The sequence below is a fragment of the Zingiber officinale genome, chromosome 3A, assembly GCF_018446385.1.
Source record: "Zingiber officinale cultivar Zhangliang chromosome 3A, Zo_v1.1, whole genome shotgun sequence".
In the NCBI taxonomy this organism is placed as follows: domain Eukaryota; kingdom Viridiplantae; phylum Streptophyta; class Magnoliopsida; order Zingiberales; family Zingiberaceae; genus Zingiber; species Zingiber officinale.
Window position 1 is genome coordinate 21,005,445 of NC_055990.1, and position 20,089 is coordinate 21,025,533.

The following is a 20,089-nucleotide window of genomic DNA, read 5'->3' on the forward strand; positions in this document are numbered from 1 at the left end:
AGCCTTGGGGGGCATTCTAAGTGATGCAATTCTACCATCCGAATACCAACTCGGTTCTAAGTGATGCAATTCTACCACCCGAATATCAGCTCGGCTATGCTGTTGTGTGCATTTGAAAAAGTTTTTTTTTTTGTATTGTATTCATTGTTAATCTCGTTGTATTTTTGTTATTTGCATTTTAGGAGCAAAATAGAAGTGTGGGAGTTGAAGCTTTGCCTAAAGGCATAGTTACCCTAACGACCGACTTGGAGATGCATAAACTTACTGGAGGTCGTGTTCATACAAAAGTGAGTTTGTATTTTATTTATTTATTTATATATTTTTTTTATTTTTTTATTTAGACTACGAAGATTGAAAGGGAGCCTTGGCTCAACAATAAAGTTGTTGCATTAGTACCCTTTTGCAATGCAGGATTAAACTGCATACAACTGACCTAGTGTGGTTTAATCCTTCTTCAAGACTCTGCATTAGCAAGACCCTTTATTTAGACCACGAGGTATCCCCATATCACATTGGATAAAAGGCTATTTCTTATTCAAAATAAGAGTGATCAACCGAGTAAATTATGTGTTTATACAATGTGTTGCGGCTTGATCCCGTCTAAAATTGGTGAAAGCTGGACTACTGGTGAGATGACTTCAAAGTTGACCACAAGAAGACCTCAGAGGAGAAAAACCTACGCAACCAAGGAGTAGAGGAGGAGGAAGGGGTGTTAGTTAGCAAACTAGGGGATCCTAGGCGCTGCTCAAGTCAATGCTCTAGGCGCAACATTAATTATGAAATGAGCTCATGAGTCAAAGGGTTCATTGGGGTTTTTGGGTTTGGCTAAATAGTGGGATAATGGGTTAGTAAAAGGTGACTCAATCTCTGATCATGGGATAACGGGTTTGCTTATATATTTTCCCATTTTATAAGAAGTTGAAGGGTGCAGAGCCTAATGAGTTGAAGATCCAGTCGGGAGGATGTGGGGGAGCAAAGTCTCGTGAGTTGGAGATTCAATCAGGATGATGTAGGGGAGCGCAAACCAGTGAGTCGGGGATCCTTCGAGTTGGCAGGGTGAAGTACTAAGGGAGCAAGACCCTTAGGATCGAGGTTAACCGATCAGTTGATGGTCTCTGATGGTCCGATCGACACTTTGTTTGGGTTGACTCATCTTTAGACCTTGACTTCCATGTCAACCAGAAGATTAACCTTCCGATCCTATGTGGGGGTTATCCATATTCACCATATCAAGGCCTATGTAAGTCAAAAGACACAACCAAGTAAATTATGTGTTCATACAATGCATTGAGGCCTATTTAACCTAAAAGACAATGTCAAAGAAGTGAAACGTAAAAGATCGTCGATATGTATTGAAATGAAATCTTTATAAAGCCTTTTGTCCAAGTTGCCAAGGAAGAATTCCTTTGCACGAGTAAGAAATCCATGTATTTACACTGGTCCCCATACAACAATAAACAACTTCTATAAACTTATAAGAATAACAACATTCACAAATAGCGAAATTATCAACATTGATCCTTAAAAGTAACAATTTTATATATGTAAAAAATGAACTAGACTACAAAATTTTTGAATTAAATTTGTTAAAAAAACATATGGATTTCCTAATAAACTCTTGTTTGATCTCTAGGAAAACAAAAGTTCTTCGAAAAGCTTACTTGCTCTAGCAGTCGGAATCCCACAAAAACAAATTGTGAATGAAATTGTTGAAAAGGTATAGGAAAAACAACACACTTCAATTTTTACTCCCTTTTACCATTGCTAACTTCTTGTTAACTTTCTTTTCCTTTAGTTCCTCAGCAACAATTTCACTGTAATGCTCTTACACTACGATGGAATTGTCGATGAATGGAATGACTTGGAATGGAGCAATCGAGTCTTGCATGTCTCAGCTATGTATCAAACAAAGTGGTACTTTCTTTCTAAATGATTTCTTTTCTGTTGTTGGTTTTTTTGGCTTTGAAGCAAAATGGTAAATGTTCGAATGTAGACTATTCGTGCTATAACTAGAGGTTATCTTCTTGATCTAATGTAGGTGGTTTGCTAAACGTTTCTTACACCCGGATATAGTCGCGGAGTATGAGTACATCTTTATTTGGGATGAAGACATTGGAGTTGAACACTTTCATCCTAGAAGGTTAGTCTTGTTTATCCTTATTCGAATACAAACTATACACACACCATTTGCTATTTTTCGAAGAAGGAACAAAAAAAAGAAGGTACTTCTTCTTAGAATTGCATTTTGAAGAGATTTTTCAAACTCTTATAAATAACTTTGAGTTCTTTGTTTTGGTTTATGTGATCATGATCGTTCCAAAACATTTTCGATGATGACCATAGATACTTGGAAATTGTTAAAAGGGAGGACCTTGATATTTCACAACCTGCACTTGGTGACAACAGTTCTTTTCACTACATCTTCACGAAACGTCAGAGCCAAAGAGAAGTGCACAGGCATGTGTTGTTCCCATTTTCAGTGTTTTAACTTAAAATAGAGACATAAAAATTTTAAAAAATTATTCATCGAGCAGGAGAGTTTTTGATCTCTCTCAGAATTGCACCGAGAATGCTACTCAATTTCCATGCACAGGGTGAGCTACTCATTCGAAGTATAGAAGAACTTAGATCTTGTTAGTATTTTTCAGAAACAAAAAGTGAGTTGTGAGTTGGTCTTGTTTTTGTAGGTTTGCAGAAATTATGGTTCCTGTGTTCTCAAGAGCTGCATGGAGATGTGTATGGTCTATGATTCAAGTATGTATATCGTTATATCATATTGTATCCTAAAGTTTAGGATACGTCTGGAGCTGATCTTTGCATGTTGTATTTGTTTACAGAATGATTTGGTTCATGCTTGGGGCATAGATTTTAAGTTTGGTTATTGTGTTCAGGTAACATTCTACAAAACTAAGTGCTGAAATGGATTTTGTTTACCCGTTCTATTCCTTTTTCGCTAAACTTATCATAGAGTATCCACCGAGTTTTCGTTCGATAACATACACCTCCAAAGTTAGTTTGTTTGTGAAGTATCATGTAAGATTTCAAAATTGTAGCCAATGCTTATGGTACAATGACTAGAAGATTCAAAATTTGGCGGTAAGTTTGAGAGCCACTTGAGTAAACATAATAATGGGCGAATTTTGAAAGATACTAGTGATGCGCTTTCTTCCTTGTGCCATTTTTGAGTTCTAACATGTTAAGATGTGTTTGATAGGGCGACAGGACCGAAAAGATTGGCGTGGTGGATAGCGAATACATTGTGCACAAGGGGCTTCCTACACTCGGAGGAAAAGTAAGCCAATGCTCAACTTCCCTTTAGAAATGGTCGTGTCAAACACTTGGATTCACATTCGTGTTGGATTCTTGTATCGAACCTCAACGATTATATATATATATTTGTATTTGTAGGATTCTAAAGGAAGCCAAAAGGAAGCCAATAGAACTGCTGTATGTATCACAATTCGCTTACTCATTTGTTGATGCCATATAGCAAGCACAATTTTCATTTGTAGTCGTAATACCCTTGCAAGAAGTACCCCTAAAAATTTTAGTATCATCTTGATTCTTCAAAATTATCTCAAAGTTCCAATGTCATGACAATATCAAAACTTGTGACACTCTAGGATCAACCATTGTTACATCAAGTTAGTCGTGTGTGTTTGTCGGTCGGTATGTATCAAGAATCAAACACTTGGTTTCTTGTTGTGCAGGTAATAAAGAGATGCGTCGCCGAGATGAATACTTTTCACAAGAGATGGCAACAGGCTGCAGACAAAGACTTGTGCTGGACTGATCCATACAAACCTCGGAACGAATAATCCATATGAACTTAATTGATATAGTTTCTATTCGGCATCACGCCATGAGGTCATCATACAACATGTTCATCTCCTGAAGAAACAAGAGGAGAACTCATAGCAGCAAGTGCTAAAGACAGTGTAAATGGAGTGTTGACAAGAACAGAGACCATGAAAAAAAATGGTGTACAAGTGCTTTCTAATATTTCAAAGCATGTATCTGAAGACAAAATGAATTTGGAATAGATGTTTTATTTCAAAAATGAATTGAAAGCTGCCTCAAAGCAAGTTTTATGAATTAGAATCAATAGAAAATTCACCATGAAGAAACATAAACCCACAGGCATTCATTCTTGCACTGAGCTAAACCAGTAGCTTATTCACAGGTAAAAAGAAAACATCAAAAGATAAAATCTTGCTGATTTTTCATAGCTGCACTTGTCTGTCGTAAATCCAACTGAAAGGTATGGTCGGTGCTTTCTTGGCCTTTCCCTGTGCTCGCTCCTCGAGCCTTCTGATCCTTGGAGCTAAAGTGCAAAGGAAGTCCTGAGCTCGGTTTCCTTTGCCAGAGAGGTCTGTTAACTCGCCTACTTTCCACCTTGTAACGAGGAACTCCAGTATGTCTGCGTAGTCCTTGGCTGTGTAGATGCCAAGACGCTGGGTAACTGCTGAGAAGTGCTCAAAAAGGTTGTCATCACGACCATCGTACATCAGATGAGCAGGCATCGAGATCTTCTTTTTCATCATGTCAGCAAATGCAAGAACCATGCCATTTGGATCTATCTCAAACAGTTTATCGACTATCTTAGTGTATGCAGTTTCATGGCGCTTCTCATCTGATGCAATTGTTCCACATATCTGTGCCAATTTGAGATCCCCATGCTCCTTAGCAAGTCTAGCAGTGTTTCCATGGGATATAAAGGTAGCTCGCTCCTGGAATGAGGTATAGATGAAACCAAGAAATGGGTTGTTCTCTGTCCTGGGGTCCTGCAAACAACATCACAAGCAAACTTATAACCAAACCAGGACTCAAACTTCCAACAAGAAAAAGTTAACAAAAAGTTCCAACAGAGTTCAGAAGTCTCGTGCAAATACAAGTTTCAAGACTTACAATTGCATTGGACTTGTAAACTAGATATACCACTAACAATTGATGCAGTGAAACTCAAAAAGATTGCATATACATGGCATGCTTCTTTAGCCAAAATGATGATGGATCTCTAATTGCATAGGTGAAAATCTCATGCCATGTTAAATTCAAGTGGACCTACTGTTCTAATGGTGAAACTTCTTTAAGACAATGAATGCACCTTTATGAAAAGTAAACAAGTAAGCAATTTCAACATACTGAGAGAGCTTACCATTCCCGAACCAATAAGATATTGAATCGTCTTCTCAATTTGTTTCATGTCCACTCTTCCAGACAAGTATAAGTATTTGTTTAGAAGATCACCATGTCTGTTTTCTTCAGCAGTCCAAGCCCTGGTCCAGATTGCCCAAGAAGAAAGACTTGCACCGGTTTCATCCCGAACGCCATCGAGAGTGTTTAGCATTGTTTGATAAGTGGGAAGAGCTTCTTCCGTAATCATATCTCCAATCAAGCAAACAAAATAATCATCAGGAATCTCCTTAGAGCGCTCCCTCAGCTCTTTAACCTCCTCATAGAAACCCTCGGATGAAGGCTGTGGAAGAAAATCCTGTGGTTGCCAACATTTCTCTACGGACTTCAGGTGCACCAATATATTGTTCTCCGCCCAATTCTCCAATGATTTGAAAATCTCGATTTTCTGGGGCGGCATGGAATGGGTAACTTGAACATGTACCTCGCGGGGAGGGGTAAAGGGCCTTTTTGGAGCATCCACCCTACCAAAATAAGCACATCTAGAACGCTTAGAACATGAATCTCAATGGTTCTACACCACAACGCCTCCAGCATTGGATCAAGATCATCTAGAACAGTCAGTAAAGACGAGCGCATCCAAAACGTCCAAAAATTGAATCTTCACTAGCCCTACCGCACAATTCCTGTATTATTGCCGACTAGGCGATAGATCGGGGAACGGAAGCAGAAAGGAAGGCGGGGAGAGGGAACCAACCTGTCGCAGGCCATCCGCGCCCTGTACGATCTGGCATTCCGGCGGCCGCTCGGTTGAGGGACGCAGAGGAAGGTCTCCGGCCGTAACGCCAATCGATAAGCCATCGAAGCCCCTGATTTCGTCTCTCGCCTCCTCCTGGAGATCCGGCCGGTAGATAGCGGCAGAGATGCCCTTCGTTGGCTCCGCTCTTCAGCTGTCACGGTCAAAAGTCAAAAAGATTAACAGGGGACGAGAATGAGATGCGCAATGAAATTACGGATTTGCCCTTGACGATTATATATTTAAATACTATACTATTTTACTGGACGCGGGAGTAAATTTCAATATTATCCATTTCGCACATTTTGATGATACATCTTTACATAATTTTAGAATTCACATTCATCCTATCCAAAGTTGATGGGATAAAAAGTTAGAGATATAGTGTTTTTGCTAATTACTTATAAATTTTACTTGGATTTATAACATAGATTATGTCAATACCGAGCCAGTAAAAGAGTCTCAGTATTGGTCCTCCGATGTTCAAATTAGTCATCGGTGATGAATAGAAGGCAGAGCAAAAATGAACTGTAAAAAGCACAATATCTTGTGTATTGCGTATCTCCGTTGATGTTTGGACCCCTTTTATATAGAACTCCTGTAGCGCGTGTGCACGTTTCCTAAGATAAGCATGCTTCTTAAAGTTTTCTCTAAAAAGATTTATTAGTAAAGTGTCCCTGACACAGTACCTTAACAGATCGAGCATATCTTTGAAATGATAATGAAAGTTTCTACCGTATGATCTTCTGGCTGTTCATAGACCATCAAAATAAATCAAAAAGTAGTCGCAGTGGACAATGCATGAGCGCAACATCTTTTAATTTTGTGCCCATTTAAAAGAAAATTTTCATACGTAAATGGGCATAACTCGGCGAAACATAAGAGAAGATACAAATTAATTGGGCAAAATCTGAAGGCTTACATTATTTAAAAATAAATAAATACATAAATTTGTGAAAATATAAAGTACAGGCCTTTTTCAACTTTGGTAAATCAAAAGAATAAGATTTACCAAAGTTGAAAAAGGCCCGTCCATATATATTTATTTATTTATTTAAAAGTCGATGTCTAAAATATTCACGATAGTAAAAAATAATTACGTTCAACTCTAGCGGTCCTGTCAATTAATCTTAAGGTCAATACGGGAGAAATAAATTATGATTGATTGTTAATCTTTAGAATAATGATTAATACATAAAGAAAAATATTTATCTCGAGTTTATATCCAAATTCAAACTCTAAATTTTATGATAAAAATAATTTATGTGTTAGTCATTATATCGTCCTAAAAGGTGACATCTAAAATATTCACGTGAGCATTTAAAGTGTTACATCACTATCATAATCTGTGTAAGTCCCACTCACCTTTTTTCCCCTCCTATTGAATTTTATACAAAAATAAGAATCCTTTTGAGAGACAAAATTACTTGGCCAAACCTTTTCACAATAATTATATTACTAAGTCAAAATTGACCTACGAAAATGTTTTCAATCAATCAAGTTATTTCATCAAACAGGTTAGTAGACTATGCCAAAACTCTCAAACATACTAAATTACAATTATACGAAGACACTATCTAAAGTTTAAATTTGACAAATCCATCATTAAGTTATTTCACTAAGCAACTTCACAATAATTTTTGTGATGATATTTTTGTGTAATAAATTGGGTGAGACCTAAATTGGATACTTTATTCAAGGTCTTAATTGCTTATTCATTGTCAGTGATGGGTATTTGCTCCAGAGACAAACAAATAAAGCTAAAAATATAAATGACCTTGAAAATCGAAAAAGATAATAAATGAATGGATTCCCCCGCAGCAGGCAGGTAGTGTTAGCTAGAACATTAATTAGTTGCAGGTGGAGTGTTGGACATTAATTACCAGCTTCACAAGCTAGGCGACCATAAACTAATAATTCTTTTATAAACTCAATCTTACAATAATCGAACTAAACTAAACTTCATTTTAGCATCACAATGAATGTGATTAAATACAAACTTTAACTTCTAAAGAAAAAAAAATGGTGGGACAAAAATTTAAACATCAGTATAACTACACAATCATCTAGCTGACAATCTGAAATTAAATTACTGTAATACATTGTCAAAAGTAAAACAAATAAGAAACAATTATTACCAAATTTGAATTAGATAAAATATTGCAAAACAAGAATATTCTTAAGAAACTCAATCATAAAATAATTTAGGAAGAAAAATGAAGATCATTTTAATAAAGAAAAAATATATATAATTTACTAATAATCACGTCTTTGACATTAAGCTTCAAGTAGAATAACATCCATTTGACTAAATAACAATCACAATAACCAAAAACATTTTGAGATTGTTCTAAACAAATGATATAATGATAGTGGAATATGTCACTGCCAAAGATACTTAAAATAATGAACTCTATAGATTAGCTTCATACTTGCTAAAAAAAAAAAATTGAACTGAATTTGGATACTGCAGTAGCAGATCCGCATCAAGCATGAGTGCCAACGCCAATGGCAAGCTGCCACAGTTCTTTAACAGCTTTATCTACTACGACTCAGGAAACTATACACGAGGCAAACATTCAAACTGGACTAAAAAGGAACACTGATCATGCATCAACAACAGGATAGGATACCAGCCCATTGACGTCGGAGCTGGAATACATTGCTGATGGTTGCTCGCCAGAGTGATGCGACTTGCGACTTTTTGGATTCTTAGGTGAAGCTGTGTATGGCGACATTAGGTCATTATTTCCTGCATAGAAAGATGAAGGCAGGCCATGCAGACTACTTTCACTGGCATCTAGTGTATATCCTTTCTCAATGCTTTCAGCTTCAAGCGGTATCTCATCTAGCGTCTAGCAATCAAAAAAGGACATCAGGATGAGTGAATGTAAACAGTGAAAGTTGAGCAAATTGTTTTTGAGCTATTGCATTGCTAAGCTACAAGCTTACCTTGTAAACCTGCTGCAAAATGCGGAGCTTTTCTCGGCATTTTTTCCTTCTGGCAGCTATATCATCAGGTTCCCGTAGCATTTCTTCAAATAGGTGTTCCCTATTTAGATAATTATATGCACGTATTATTTTTTTGACAGTTGCATCTGGTGGATCTACATATGCAATAAGGAATTTGTTCTTTACCTATAGAGCTTTCTTATGAACACATTATGCAACTCACGTTTTGTGTGATTTACCTGAACAAGAATTGAAATGTAAACAGTTCTTTACCTGAGTTCAAAAATGGCTAATCCATTCTAATAACCAAAAATCAACGGAGGTTGATAAAAAAACGAACCCACAAATGTAGAACTGTAATGACATAGTAAGAACATAAATGTCAATAGGAGACAACAGAGAGACTTGAAAGAGCCCCGCAGAAGCTGTTGGGCTCATGAATTTACTAGTTATGTTTTGCAACCATTTACAAACAAAAATAATGACAAGGATTCAAATGATCGTGGAAGTGATTGTATTGCCTAGTGGAACTCGTCTTCAGAAGGAATTGACAGAAAAGAATGGTCGAATTGCATCAACTTCTCAGACCATGCTTTTTTTATTCGAGATGAAACAATTCTAGATTGATTTACTACTTCAATTGAAATCCAACATAGTTCTATTGATAATATCTAGAATTAATGGGAACATGTCAGACAACTTGATATAAGTATTCAAGGAAATTTATCCAAAGCTAGCAAGTTAAGATCGTAGGTACACATTCAGAAAAGACTAATAGATTTATAATTAGATGCATTAATTAATTAAATTGAAAGTGTGAGACATATAGTGTAAGAGATGGAGGAAGACCCAAAGGACCACAAGTTAGCATAATTAGAAGTAATTATGAGATTTGGATATCACAAGTTCTATAGCCTTGGATGTGGCATTCTTCCGACGAGATACTGAGTACATGATTCTACCAACTTCCGATTGATATTTCTGATGCAGACTTAACAGATAAAAGGAAAAAAAAAATGTTAGATCACACAATGAATAAAAACCCATGTAGTACAGCATAATTTACCACATTTCAGCTAGAATGGGAAAATTGAAGGTTATCTACATTAACCCATGTAGTACACCATAATTTACCACATTCACCATAATCACACAATAATTTACCACATTAACCATTTCTATGTTAACGGTTCAAAAATAAAATTTTATATATCCACCACAAAATAGTTGTGGGACAAACATATTGAAGACATCCAACACCAACACAGAATATTTGAATTGTTGAACTTTTAGACTTTGTCAACAATGTTCACTGACAATAAACACACTTCAACATGGAAGCATCAAGACATAAAACTAGATATGATATCAAGAGATTACACCGTTGCTGATAAAAAAAGAGTAAAAAAAATAACAATATTTTCAAATGCTTCTCTTGATGAAAAGGTTCCTTGATGGAAGAGGCATGGGGAAGCATTTGGATTTGAGAGTATAGATATATTGTAGCAAAAGGTGATTACACTCACCCCAAACACCCCTCATAACCTGTCCCCATGTTATGTAAAGGGAGATAAATTATGGGGTCAGCTTATAGCCGACTGCCAAGTTGGCTACGGGGTGGAAGGGTTTTTTTTTGCAGGCAGACGCATGGAATTGATCCCTTGCCCCATTGTAACAAGTCTGTCATCTTCTAACCAACTGAGCATCCCATGGGGACGAGAGTATAGATATATAAACAGACAGAATATCAACACTTACCAGAAAGTGCATTATAGCCTTTGGTATAGAGTCCTCAATATTTTTTCTCACAATATCATAATATGATTTCAGCAATAATTTGGTGATGGCTATCTCCAGAGCCTCCTGTTCTGTCTGATTCTCCGAGGGTTTTAATATTATTGGTGGCTATACAACAATAAAAGCCATTTAATAAATTGATGCAGTTAAAAATCAGGAAAACATCAATTTCTATTCATTGATTTGATAGGCTTACTTCTCTCAATTGGATCATGGATAGTGAACTTTCAATACTGTGAACAGGCATGTTATATGGCTTATTCAAAGGAACGTCTTTTGCCGGGGGTGCTCGTTCTTCACTAACACCTCCAAAGATTGATGAAACCCAGCTAGTTCCAGTTGTACCACCTGAGGGATATCAGTAAGTGGATGGATATAATAGTTTTGAGGATTAATATTTAAGATCGCAGAACTTCCTATGAACCAAAATTAAATAGAGTGGAAAAGATTTATGCATTAGGTGACTCTTGTTCAGGAAACAAGTGTATTAACAAACTTCACTGGCCACATATAATAATTACTAGCATTAAGCCTTGAGGGATCTGACAAGTTTCTTTTATCATTTCCAAAGAAATATCAAGTTAAACAAGAAAACAAGTTTCTGAAAGGGTCCTTTATTTGATTTTAAATAATGGAAATAATTTTTGCTTCTTACCAGATGAACCAGGTCGTTCAGAGTCCCCAATGGTTCGAGCACCCTTTTATCATTAAACAGAACAGAAAGAAGATAAGAATGTCAAAAGAAGCTTAGGCATGGCTTCATATTAAAAATTCTGTTTGTGCTAGAAGTTTCATGAATCAGAGTAATGACCTGATTATCAGGAACAACTCCATTTGCAGAAGATCTAGCAAGGACAGCCCGGGGTTTTTTTTCAGAAGCTTGCAACTTATCTGAGTCAGTTCCGTCCTGTGTATTCAAATGCAAATGGTCACCACTTTATGTTTTGAGAACATTCTGGTTCCATATGAGACAATATAGTGGGTTAAAGTTGGCTGAAACCCTAGAATGATGCGATAACACAAAATACTAACTTCCACTTTTCTTCCCTCACCCAACCCAGAAGAACAATATCAATAATACTATATGGCATAACAAAAAGCAAATTCACAAACTTCCCCCTACCCTCGTCGTTGTTTCAAACAAGTAAGCACACTATCAGTGTATATAGCTAAAAACCAAAGAATTTCCTGGCTTGCAAAGGTTTTAAGGAGATTTTCTTCTTTCGTTTACCCTTCATGAATTTTTGTTCATCCCATAAGTGTATTATTTTTGCACAGCCATCTCTTGACCTTTTATCTTCTTTCCTGGCTTGCTTAGATTTCAAGGAGGCTTTTAAAGGTGTGCATTTTTCCATTTTTTTTTCCTTCTTATCTTGTGTATTTTTATAGCGCCAGCTATCTCTTGACCTTCCATCTTCTTTCATTTATATGAAATGCACTTACATGTGAATAACTCCCTCTGATCGCCTCTTTGTTGTGAGAGAATCCAAAATGCCCCTGTGGCTACAATATCACTTCCATCTACAGTACAGAGGCTTAGCCTTCCTCGGGATATTTCCCTGTTCCTGTCTGCATGTGTATTACATTGAACCATCCTCAAGGGTGGAGGCAGACATGCATGGTCAGTAGCCTTTTACCCTGCTGGTGTCCATGAGAAAGGATGCCCCAGCTAGTGCCAACCTGGCATATGGATTTTTTTTTCATGTTGTTGTGGTCATGGGTTGGTTTTTGTTCATTCGAGAAAAAATAAAATTGGTATGTCTGTTTAAAAGTTCGTTTATTAATTTTCTGGTCTTTCTAGGTACATATTAGGTTCAAAATCGGGGAACAAATAGAGAAAATTCAATCAAAGTGGAGTATGTATAGGATAAAGAACAATGAAACATATATACAAGTTTTATATCGTGATTTATTCAAACTGTAGCCTCAATTGTAATATATATATTTCTAATACTTGAAAAGTAGCTTCTTAAAAAAAAAAAGTAATCCATATTATGAATGCTACTAATACCATGTATACAAGCGTGAAGAATATCATAATTGTGAAATACGTCATGTCATGCTCATTTATTAAGAGTCTAACAAGTGTGGGATAAGGACTTGAAAATTAAAACATTAACTATGACCATTTATATTCTATTATAGAAACTAGAAGGAACGATACCAAAAGATAGATGGATGCACATACCTTTACTCTAGATGCTGCCGCTGCCAATCTAACAGATTTAACCAGCTGCTGTGCATTTTCTACAGCCTTACTTCCACCAATAAAACTAGGGTGAGAAGTATTAATGTAATCCATCTGCAAGAATAGAGACCCAAATCAAAAGCAGCCGTTTAATGCCACAAATATACTTAGACTAGGGAATCATTTCATCAATGAAACCAACCATCAGTTAACGCATACAAAGGAAAGGAAAAAGATGTCAGAGTTCAATGAAGCCAACCATCAATTAATGCATCCAAAGAAAAGGAACAAGATGTCTGAGTTCAATGATGCACAGAAACCAACCTTGTTGATCATGTAGAAGAAAACATACATAGTTTCAACATAATACTAATAAGCCAGTATCACTAAATTAGGAAGTTATAAATATTTTAAACTGTAAAAACCAAGAAAGGATGGTGCCAACTGCCAAGCATCTAATGTTTAAAACTATAGTCAAAGAGACTGTCTACAATGATGTCACTGGATGCTTGAACGCTCAACCTATTCACAGTTACTCTTTTCTTTTCAATTTCCATCACAACTACTTGGGTTATGAAAAGGTGCAAACAAGAGATGACTGAATAAATAGAAATGTAGCCAATAACTAGCAGGCTTTGGAAAATAACAGGCAAGAATAGGGTAATTTCATACCTCCATCTCAATGATATGAGTAATCATTGTCTCTGCAGGTTGAAGGCCATCTCTTAAAAAGTTCCCAATTACCTCATCCATACACCTACGAAGGACAGGAAAACGCTGCAATTCGCCAGCTAAACAACGGTGGCTCATCTACAATAATACAAAAGATCGTGTCATTTCAGGGGAGGAAAAATCAGTAAGAAATTTCAAACAGTGTATACCTTTCTTAATTCATCATAAATAAATTTTGCACACTGAAGGCTTGGATCCAGTAGGCGACCTATCTGTCTTCGCACTAAAACTTCGAACGGAACCTGGTCATTTGTTATTGATAAGTCTAAAAGCACAATATAGCAATAAAAGTACAAAAAATTCAATCAGAGCAAGGAAATAATCACATAATAGCATGCAACACCATCCAATTCACTATCACCTCTGGGACAAAGAGTGCACTTCTTGGGCCAGTTGCATTTTGAATAGCAAGGCGGATGTCTTCATCACTTATATCCTTACAAGGATCGATTTCCTGTACAAAAAATCAGATGCTCATAAAGTTTATTAACATTCAAAAGCCTGAGGTTTCAATTAAGACTCCAACCTCATGACATTCAAATGCAAGGTAGCAAGAGTAAAACAATAGTATTTGAAATTAAAAGTTAAAGATGGCTAGCATTTAATTTACAAGACATTTAGCATATCAAGCATCCAATCATGACAAAGCTCAGCTGCAAAGTAATGAATAACCTCTAGACACTTGACAAAGATAGACTGGAATATGTAATGTAACCGTGCACCACCAGAAAGCTCAGTTGTTGACAATTCGTCATTTTTTCCATCCACTATAAATGAGAAAGCTGCAACAATCACAAAATTTGACTAGATATATGAGTCAAGGGAAGTGAAAAATCAATGAGAGATATTGATTTGTAAGCTATAAGGAGCAATCTAAAGGAAAAAATACTAACCATATCTTACATTAAAGCTATATGTACAATTTATAAATGTTGTTTCACCAGTGTCAAAATTATGACTCATAAACTATGATTGACCATCCCACAAATTGCAAATCTTAGCTTTTAACCTAAGGATAATATGCCAATCATGTGAAACCCCCAAAGCTCCTAATTTCAAATGCACGTTTGTTTTTAAAAAAAAAATTATCAATGATATTTATTTTTACTTGTTAAATAATAAATTGAAGATATTGCATACTTTAACAATTCTTGCTTCTTTTCATATTTTTGAAACAATATTTTTTATATACTCAATTGTAATCTATTTAATATAAAACCTTTAGTTTCTTATGTTTCTCCACATATTTAAAGCTTCAAGTTAATTTTATTTAGACTCTCATCAATTAGCATGATAATATAGGGGCATAATCAACACTAAATATTTTTTATATTGAACATGAATAAAAAGTTCTAATAATAGTACTACGATAACAACCAAGCCTTATCCCACTAGGTGACATCGGCTATATGGATACTTTTATCCCATATAATCTGATAATAGTAATGTGAAAATTATGACTTTGATATTTCATGTAAATTAGAGTTATAGGAAAACTAGTAGTCATACTCCTGAGAGCTCAAATACTACGTAGACTATTGTGCCTGTCTTTCTTCACATCAATATAACATATCAACATAAGTACTGGACTTTGCATCATTCACTGAAACCAAGAATTTCTCTATCTAGGAACTCTATTGTGTTAACAAAATTTACAAAGAAACCGTTCCTCCTTTCTCTAAATTTTCTCCATTAATTTGATTGTAAATCTCAAATTCTTAAAAACTCCAATAGGAATAGCATTGGGTAAAAATTTAAATCATTGACTTCATAAATTTTTAATGAAACAAAAAAATGTCAAAAGACATATCATGAGAAAAAGAACAGAATTTTGATTAATCAATTTCTAACTACCTTCACAATATTTTGTCAGGATATTTAGCAGTTTAACTCCCATTGCAGCCTGCACATAAAACAATACACAGATTAGTTGTTTTGAGAACACTTTGTAGAGGAGAATATTAAAGACACAATCAAGAACAAAAAAACATTTGGATGCAATAACATAATAAAATCATAAATATTTCACAATCAAGTTCCTAACAAGCAACTTTATGTTCTCATCTACCAAAACCTCTCCCGTTTCATAAGCATTTTTGTTAGTTTATATACTAGGACAAGAAAAAAACTAATCTGCTCAATCAAAAACAGGTATACTTTTTTTAATCTAATATCTTGACATCAGTCACCGATTAGAGTTGTGGAAACAACCTCTTGCACTGTGAGGATCCCATAACAGTACAATAGACAGCCAAAACAAGTATCAATGTGTGGAAACAATGGAATTTGAATGAAACTCCTTCATGGATCAGTGTACTTATTCTCTTTAAAGAAGTTTAATAGCAAAATAGGGAAAATAGGGAGCAGAGGAGATGAGATGAGCAGTCCCCGCCAAGGAGAGAATAAAACTACTTCTAAGAAATTAGGGTTGTTCTTCCATGCATTTCAATCATGCAAGATATATGGTCAAACTAATCTCAACCAATTACACAAGTAATTTAAAATATCTTGATAGCGACTTAGAACAATGTGTTGGTTCGGTGGGCTGGCTGGAGAGGGTTGAGTTGCCTAAAACAATAAAATGTCTTTTTTGATCTTCCAACTCCTATAATTTTTGTGAGATGAGATAAGTTCAATTTTAGGGTTTGGTTTAACTATGTGTTAGATTAAGGTTTAGCTTTGGGCTCAACAGACGTTCTTTGGATAAACTTCTGGGCTATGGTGAGTCATCTGACATCATTAGAGTAACCATGCCTTCGAGATTTTCCAAATAGTCCTATCCACTGAACTTAATACAAAACCTTCGTCTTCGTGTCAGCTATCCAATCGACCCGTCGACCTAGCTAGATTTCTCACAACAAAAATAACCTTGGGGTTCCAACACAATGTACCAAACTAATTGCAACGTCATCTTCCAGAAAAGTAATAATAACTAAAGGAGGACTATCATTACTATTATCAAACTGTGTTAGTCATAGATATCTGGACATGGCTAACTAAAGGATAAATGTATTTAACAAAATGGAACAATGAGATGCATGTGGAATAAATTAATCTGCATAAAAAAAGTAGAATTGACATTTTACTAGTTTCCAATCAAGCTCCTAAAATTTTGGGCATGCATCTCCAACATTCATGAATCTGCTATATCACAACTTTACAAACTCAAAGGGAGGAAATAGGAATCAGTACTCTCCTCGAACAACAGCGCAGAAGAAAAGTAACAGAAATATAAGAATATATAGATTTCAATCAAAAAGAATCTAGGTGTTATATTATGATGCATATTAAAACCTTCGATTCAGCAACTTCACCAAAGGATGCATGCTCCTTTGCTACAGTAACCAATTCTGCATTTATCTGAGACTTCAATCCTGGAAGCACATTCCTAATATGTTGAACCAAAATCTGCAGATAAAGCAAGACAGCAAATGGATGATTTGAATTTTTATGAAATACAATATAGAATAATATTTGCACAAAAAACAGAAAAAGCAGATTAATCAAGATTGCAAATGGATATGTATTTCTGAGGCAAAATTATGAAGCAGGGGCATAGTATAATTTTTAAATAGCAAAAAGATAATAGCACATTAGATCTACATGGCAAAGGGAAACAAACTTTGAAATACATTATAAAATAGTCCTTATATAGAAAAAAAAAACATAATCAGTGCATTCCTTTTTACTTAATTTCCAACAAAATTAAATAAAATGGCACAAAATTGAAGATAGTAGAGAAATTACTTGATTCAATTTCTTGGCTAGCTGTGGGACCCCACAACAATGAGAAAGACCATGATAAGCCTGCAGGAACCCTTGCCCTTTCTTATGTTCTTAAAAAGAAAACAATATATATATAAAGATGTAAAACAGAACATACAGGTTGATTGCGGAAGAAATTTTCTTCAAATGCTAATGCATCTTTGATACTGCGGTTCAGGTTGATATCCTGAACAATAAAATTAAAATCAAATTGAACCTCAAATATATTGCACGAGACACATGGAAAAATGATATTGATTAGGAAAAACAATAGGGAATGATGCTTCAAAAAGAATGAAGTGAAATAATTAACAAAAGTTCTTTCAAATGTAGTTATATGGTAACTAGTGAAAGTATAGTCATCAAACCGTATTTAATTGAGCTACTTGATAAGAGACTACTTGATAACGCTGACTTTAATTGAGCTACAAACCTTTGAGATATCACATCTAGGTTTGATAAAAAGATATAGGGTTTAGGGTTTCTTGATCATGAAAGTGATCCAATGATGTATTTGAAGAAATAAACTAACTAAAATGCAACAACATATTTCAGAATATGCATGATCACTATCACTGGGTCAATTCGAAGGGGAAAATATATATTAATTATAAGAACAAAGATACCTGCTGACTACGGTTAACTACACCCACGTAACCAAGCCGAAGTGGTATTATATTTCCTAATAAAAAGTTGCGTGCATCAGTGCCTCTATCCATTATATCCAACTGCAGAAAAGGCAAACAATTAGCCTCAAACTGATAAACAACTCTTTGACAGTATAGTCAGTACTCAAATATCCAAAACAGAACCTTAGTGATGACCCCAATTGTTCGAGATCCTAACAAAAAGCAATTGACAGTAGTTAGTGATATGGCGATTGGTTACTTTGAGAAATGTATTCCAAACATTCTCAAGTGACAATGGTATGAGCCCCTTACCATCTGGATCAGCAAGTCTTGCCATTTGAAGTGCATCAGAATTTGCCAAGTCGGCATTTGCAGGAGAGACTGCTAATATGATGCATGTCTTTTGCTTGATGTAAGAAAATATCATTGTTCTAATCCTTGCTTCGATGTCACTAGGTTGGTCGCCAACTGGTACTTTAGTAATTCCCGGTAAGTCAACGAGAGTAATATCCAAGACATTTGGAGAGAAAATCTTTAGGCGAATCTGCTTATCAGAAACACCCTTGTTCTCCCCAGCTTCCTTATCTGTTTCTGCCTGAAGTTAACAGTATATTAATTAAATAGTATTTCAAATAATTGAAAATACAGTGACTAAAACTACAACTTCCCATGCCAAGGTGTGAAATTAAAATAAATAAATAAATGATTTAAAAGAAATAACGTCAGGTGGTCAGTGAAGAAAGCATTTAGAAGATAGATAACAAAGTATCGTATCCATGGACATATAAAACAAGTGGTAAGATGCACCTAACACAAACACAAAATCAAACCATCTTATATTCAATAAACTTGAACCTGATTTTAATCAAGAACCTCTGCAACAATTTACAAATAGATGGGCTCTAAGCCTCTGAGAGATTTTAGTAATAAACAGAAAGATAGCATCTTTCATCACAGTGGACAGCATAATGTAGGGGATCTTAATTGTTTGGAGGGAATCATGAAAGGACAATTCAAGTGGTAAAAATGAAACTGGGCAGCTTCTTGGGCGTAACAGCACAATAACAAATTCAATCAGACTAAACGTCAGAAAGACCATCTCCAACAGGAACTAGTAAAACCACAATGAACCCTTCGTCATAACAATTTCTTTTCGGTTACTTAAAAAAAAAATCATACAGCATTACGCAAGTCAGCATTTCTGAAGCAAGCACTTCCAGCCCAAAGAACAAAAAAGGCTGGCAAATCGTGAATAAATAATAGAACAGTAAAAATAACAACCCGAAACTCACAAAAAAAAAACCCTAAAACAAAAGCTCAAACCACCTGAATCTCCCGGCGAATCTCTCTGAAGTCAAAAAACCTCTTCCCAGGAATATGGAGGAACTCTCCCCACTCCTCCCCTCCTTCCGGCGAATCCGCTCGCCTCGGCCTGTGTACCAGCTGCAGGACCAGCGGGCGCCGCGTGCAAATATCTGACCCCCGCGGCAAGAAGTCCCGGCCAACCAGCGCTTCAAGGACGCTCGACTTGCCGCTGCTCTGGCTCCCCACCACAGCCACTTGGGGGAGATGGAGATCAGCGCTGGACGAGTTCCCGAGGTGGGCAATTATGTCATGCAGCCGGTTCACGATCGGGATCAAACTGTTCCCGATCGCCCCCGGGGACGACGCCGCTTGCGCGGCAGTCGCATCCTCGGCCATACGGTCGTGAGCCGGCGAACGGGATCGGGAGGGGTTTGGGGGCGGATCGAGGGAGGTTCTCCGAAAACCCTAGTCGGATTCAGCGGCGGCAGCAACCCTCGAGAGAGATCGAGCGGAGGAGAGAAGAGACAGATCGAAGACTCCTTCGCAAAATGGGGCTCAGGAATTTAAATAGGCGGAATGACAAAAAAAGACACAAAAATGATAACATTCACACGATACAAAACTTTAAAAGAGCACCACGGTGGGGGTAACTTAGGAAAACTAGTGACCGTCCGGGATTCGTGGTTTTGGGCTACGACGCTTGTGTTTAGAGACAATGTATGCGGTTTAATCTTGAGCGTCCGATGATGAAAAGATAATATACGTTGACGGTCGATCATGGGTTTGTAT

General features: G+C 36.2%; 3 protein-coding genes across 3 annotated transcripts; 1 reads left to right on the forward strand and 2 right to left on the reverse strand.

Moving 5' to 3' along the window:
• The first annotated feature begins 1,651 nt into the window (after nt 1-1,651).
• On the forward strand, nt 1,652-3,818 carry LOC122050253. Its single transcript, XM_042611174.1, has 9 exons — nt 1,652-1,717; nt 1,796-1,914; nt 2,039-2,140; nt 2,344-2,466; nt 2,535-2,594; nt 2,688-2,754; nt 2,838-2,891; nt 3,215-3,292; nt 3,711-3,818. The coding sequence occupies exons 2-9, from the start codon at nt 1,820-1,822 to the stop codon at nt 3,816-3,818; spliced, it is 687 nt and encodes a 228-aa protein (XP_042467108.1). The 5' UTR covers nt 1,652-1,717; nt 1,796-1,819.
• A 215-nt stretch (nt 3,819-4,033) lies between these two features.
• LOC122051351 (stearoyl-[acyl-carrier-protein] 9-desaturase, chloroplastic-like) lies at nt 4,034-6,091 on the reverse strand. The gene is made up of 3 exons (XM_042612453.1): nt 5,894-6,091; nt 5,159-5,660; nt 4,034-4,784 (listed from the first exon to the last, which is right to left on the reverse strand). Exons 1-3 carry the CDS (start codon nt 5,995-5,997, stop codon nt 4,224-4,226), a joined length of 1,167 nt encoding a protein of 388 aa, XP_042468387.1. The 5' UTR covers nt 5,998-6,091; the 3' UTR covers nt 4,034-4,223.
• Nucleotides 6,092-8,221: 2,130 nt separating this feature from the next.
• Nucleotides 8,222-19,852, reverse strand: LOC122051352 (dynamin-related protein 3B-like). The gene is made up of 20 exons (XM_042612455.1): nt 19,322-19,852; nt 18,308-18,590; nt 18,179-18,207; nt 17,993-18,094; nt 17,485-17,553; nt 17,349-17,408; nt 16,896-17,009; nt 15,456-15,504; nt 14,274-14,383; nt 13,963-14,055; nt 13,751-13,843; nt 13,542-13,679; nt 12,870-12,983; nt 11,493-11,588; nt 11,337-11,379; nt 10,878-11,029; nt 10,643-10,789; nt 9,071-9,123; nt 8,885-8,984; nt 8,222-8,787 (listed from the first exon to the last, which is right to left on the reverse strand). The coding sequence occupies exons 1-20, from the start codon at nt 19,694-19,696 to the stop codon at nt 8,539-8,541; spliced, it is 2,469 nt and encodes an 822-aa protein (XP_042468389.1). The 5' UTR covers nt 19,697-19,852; the 3' UTR covers nt 8,222-8,538.
• Between the last annotated feature and the right edge of the window lie 237 nt (nt 19,853-20,089).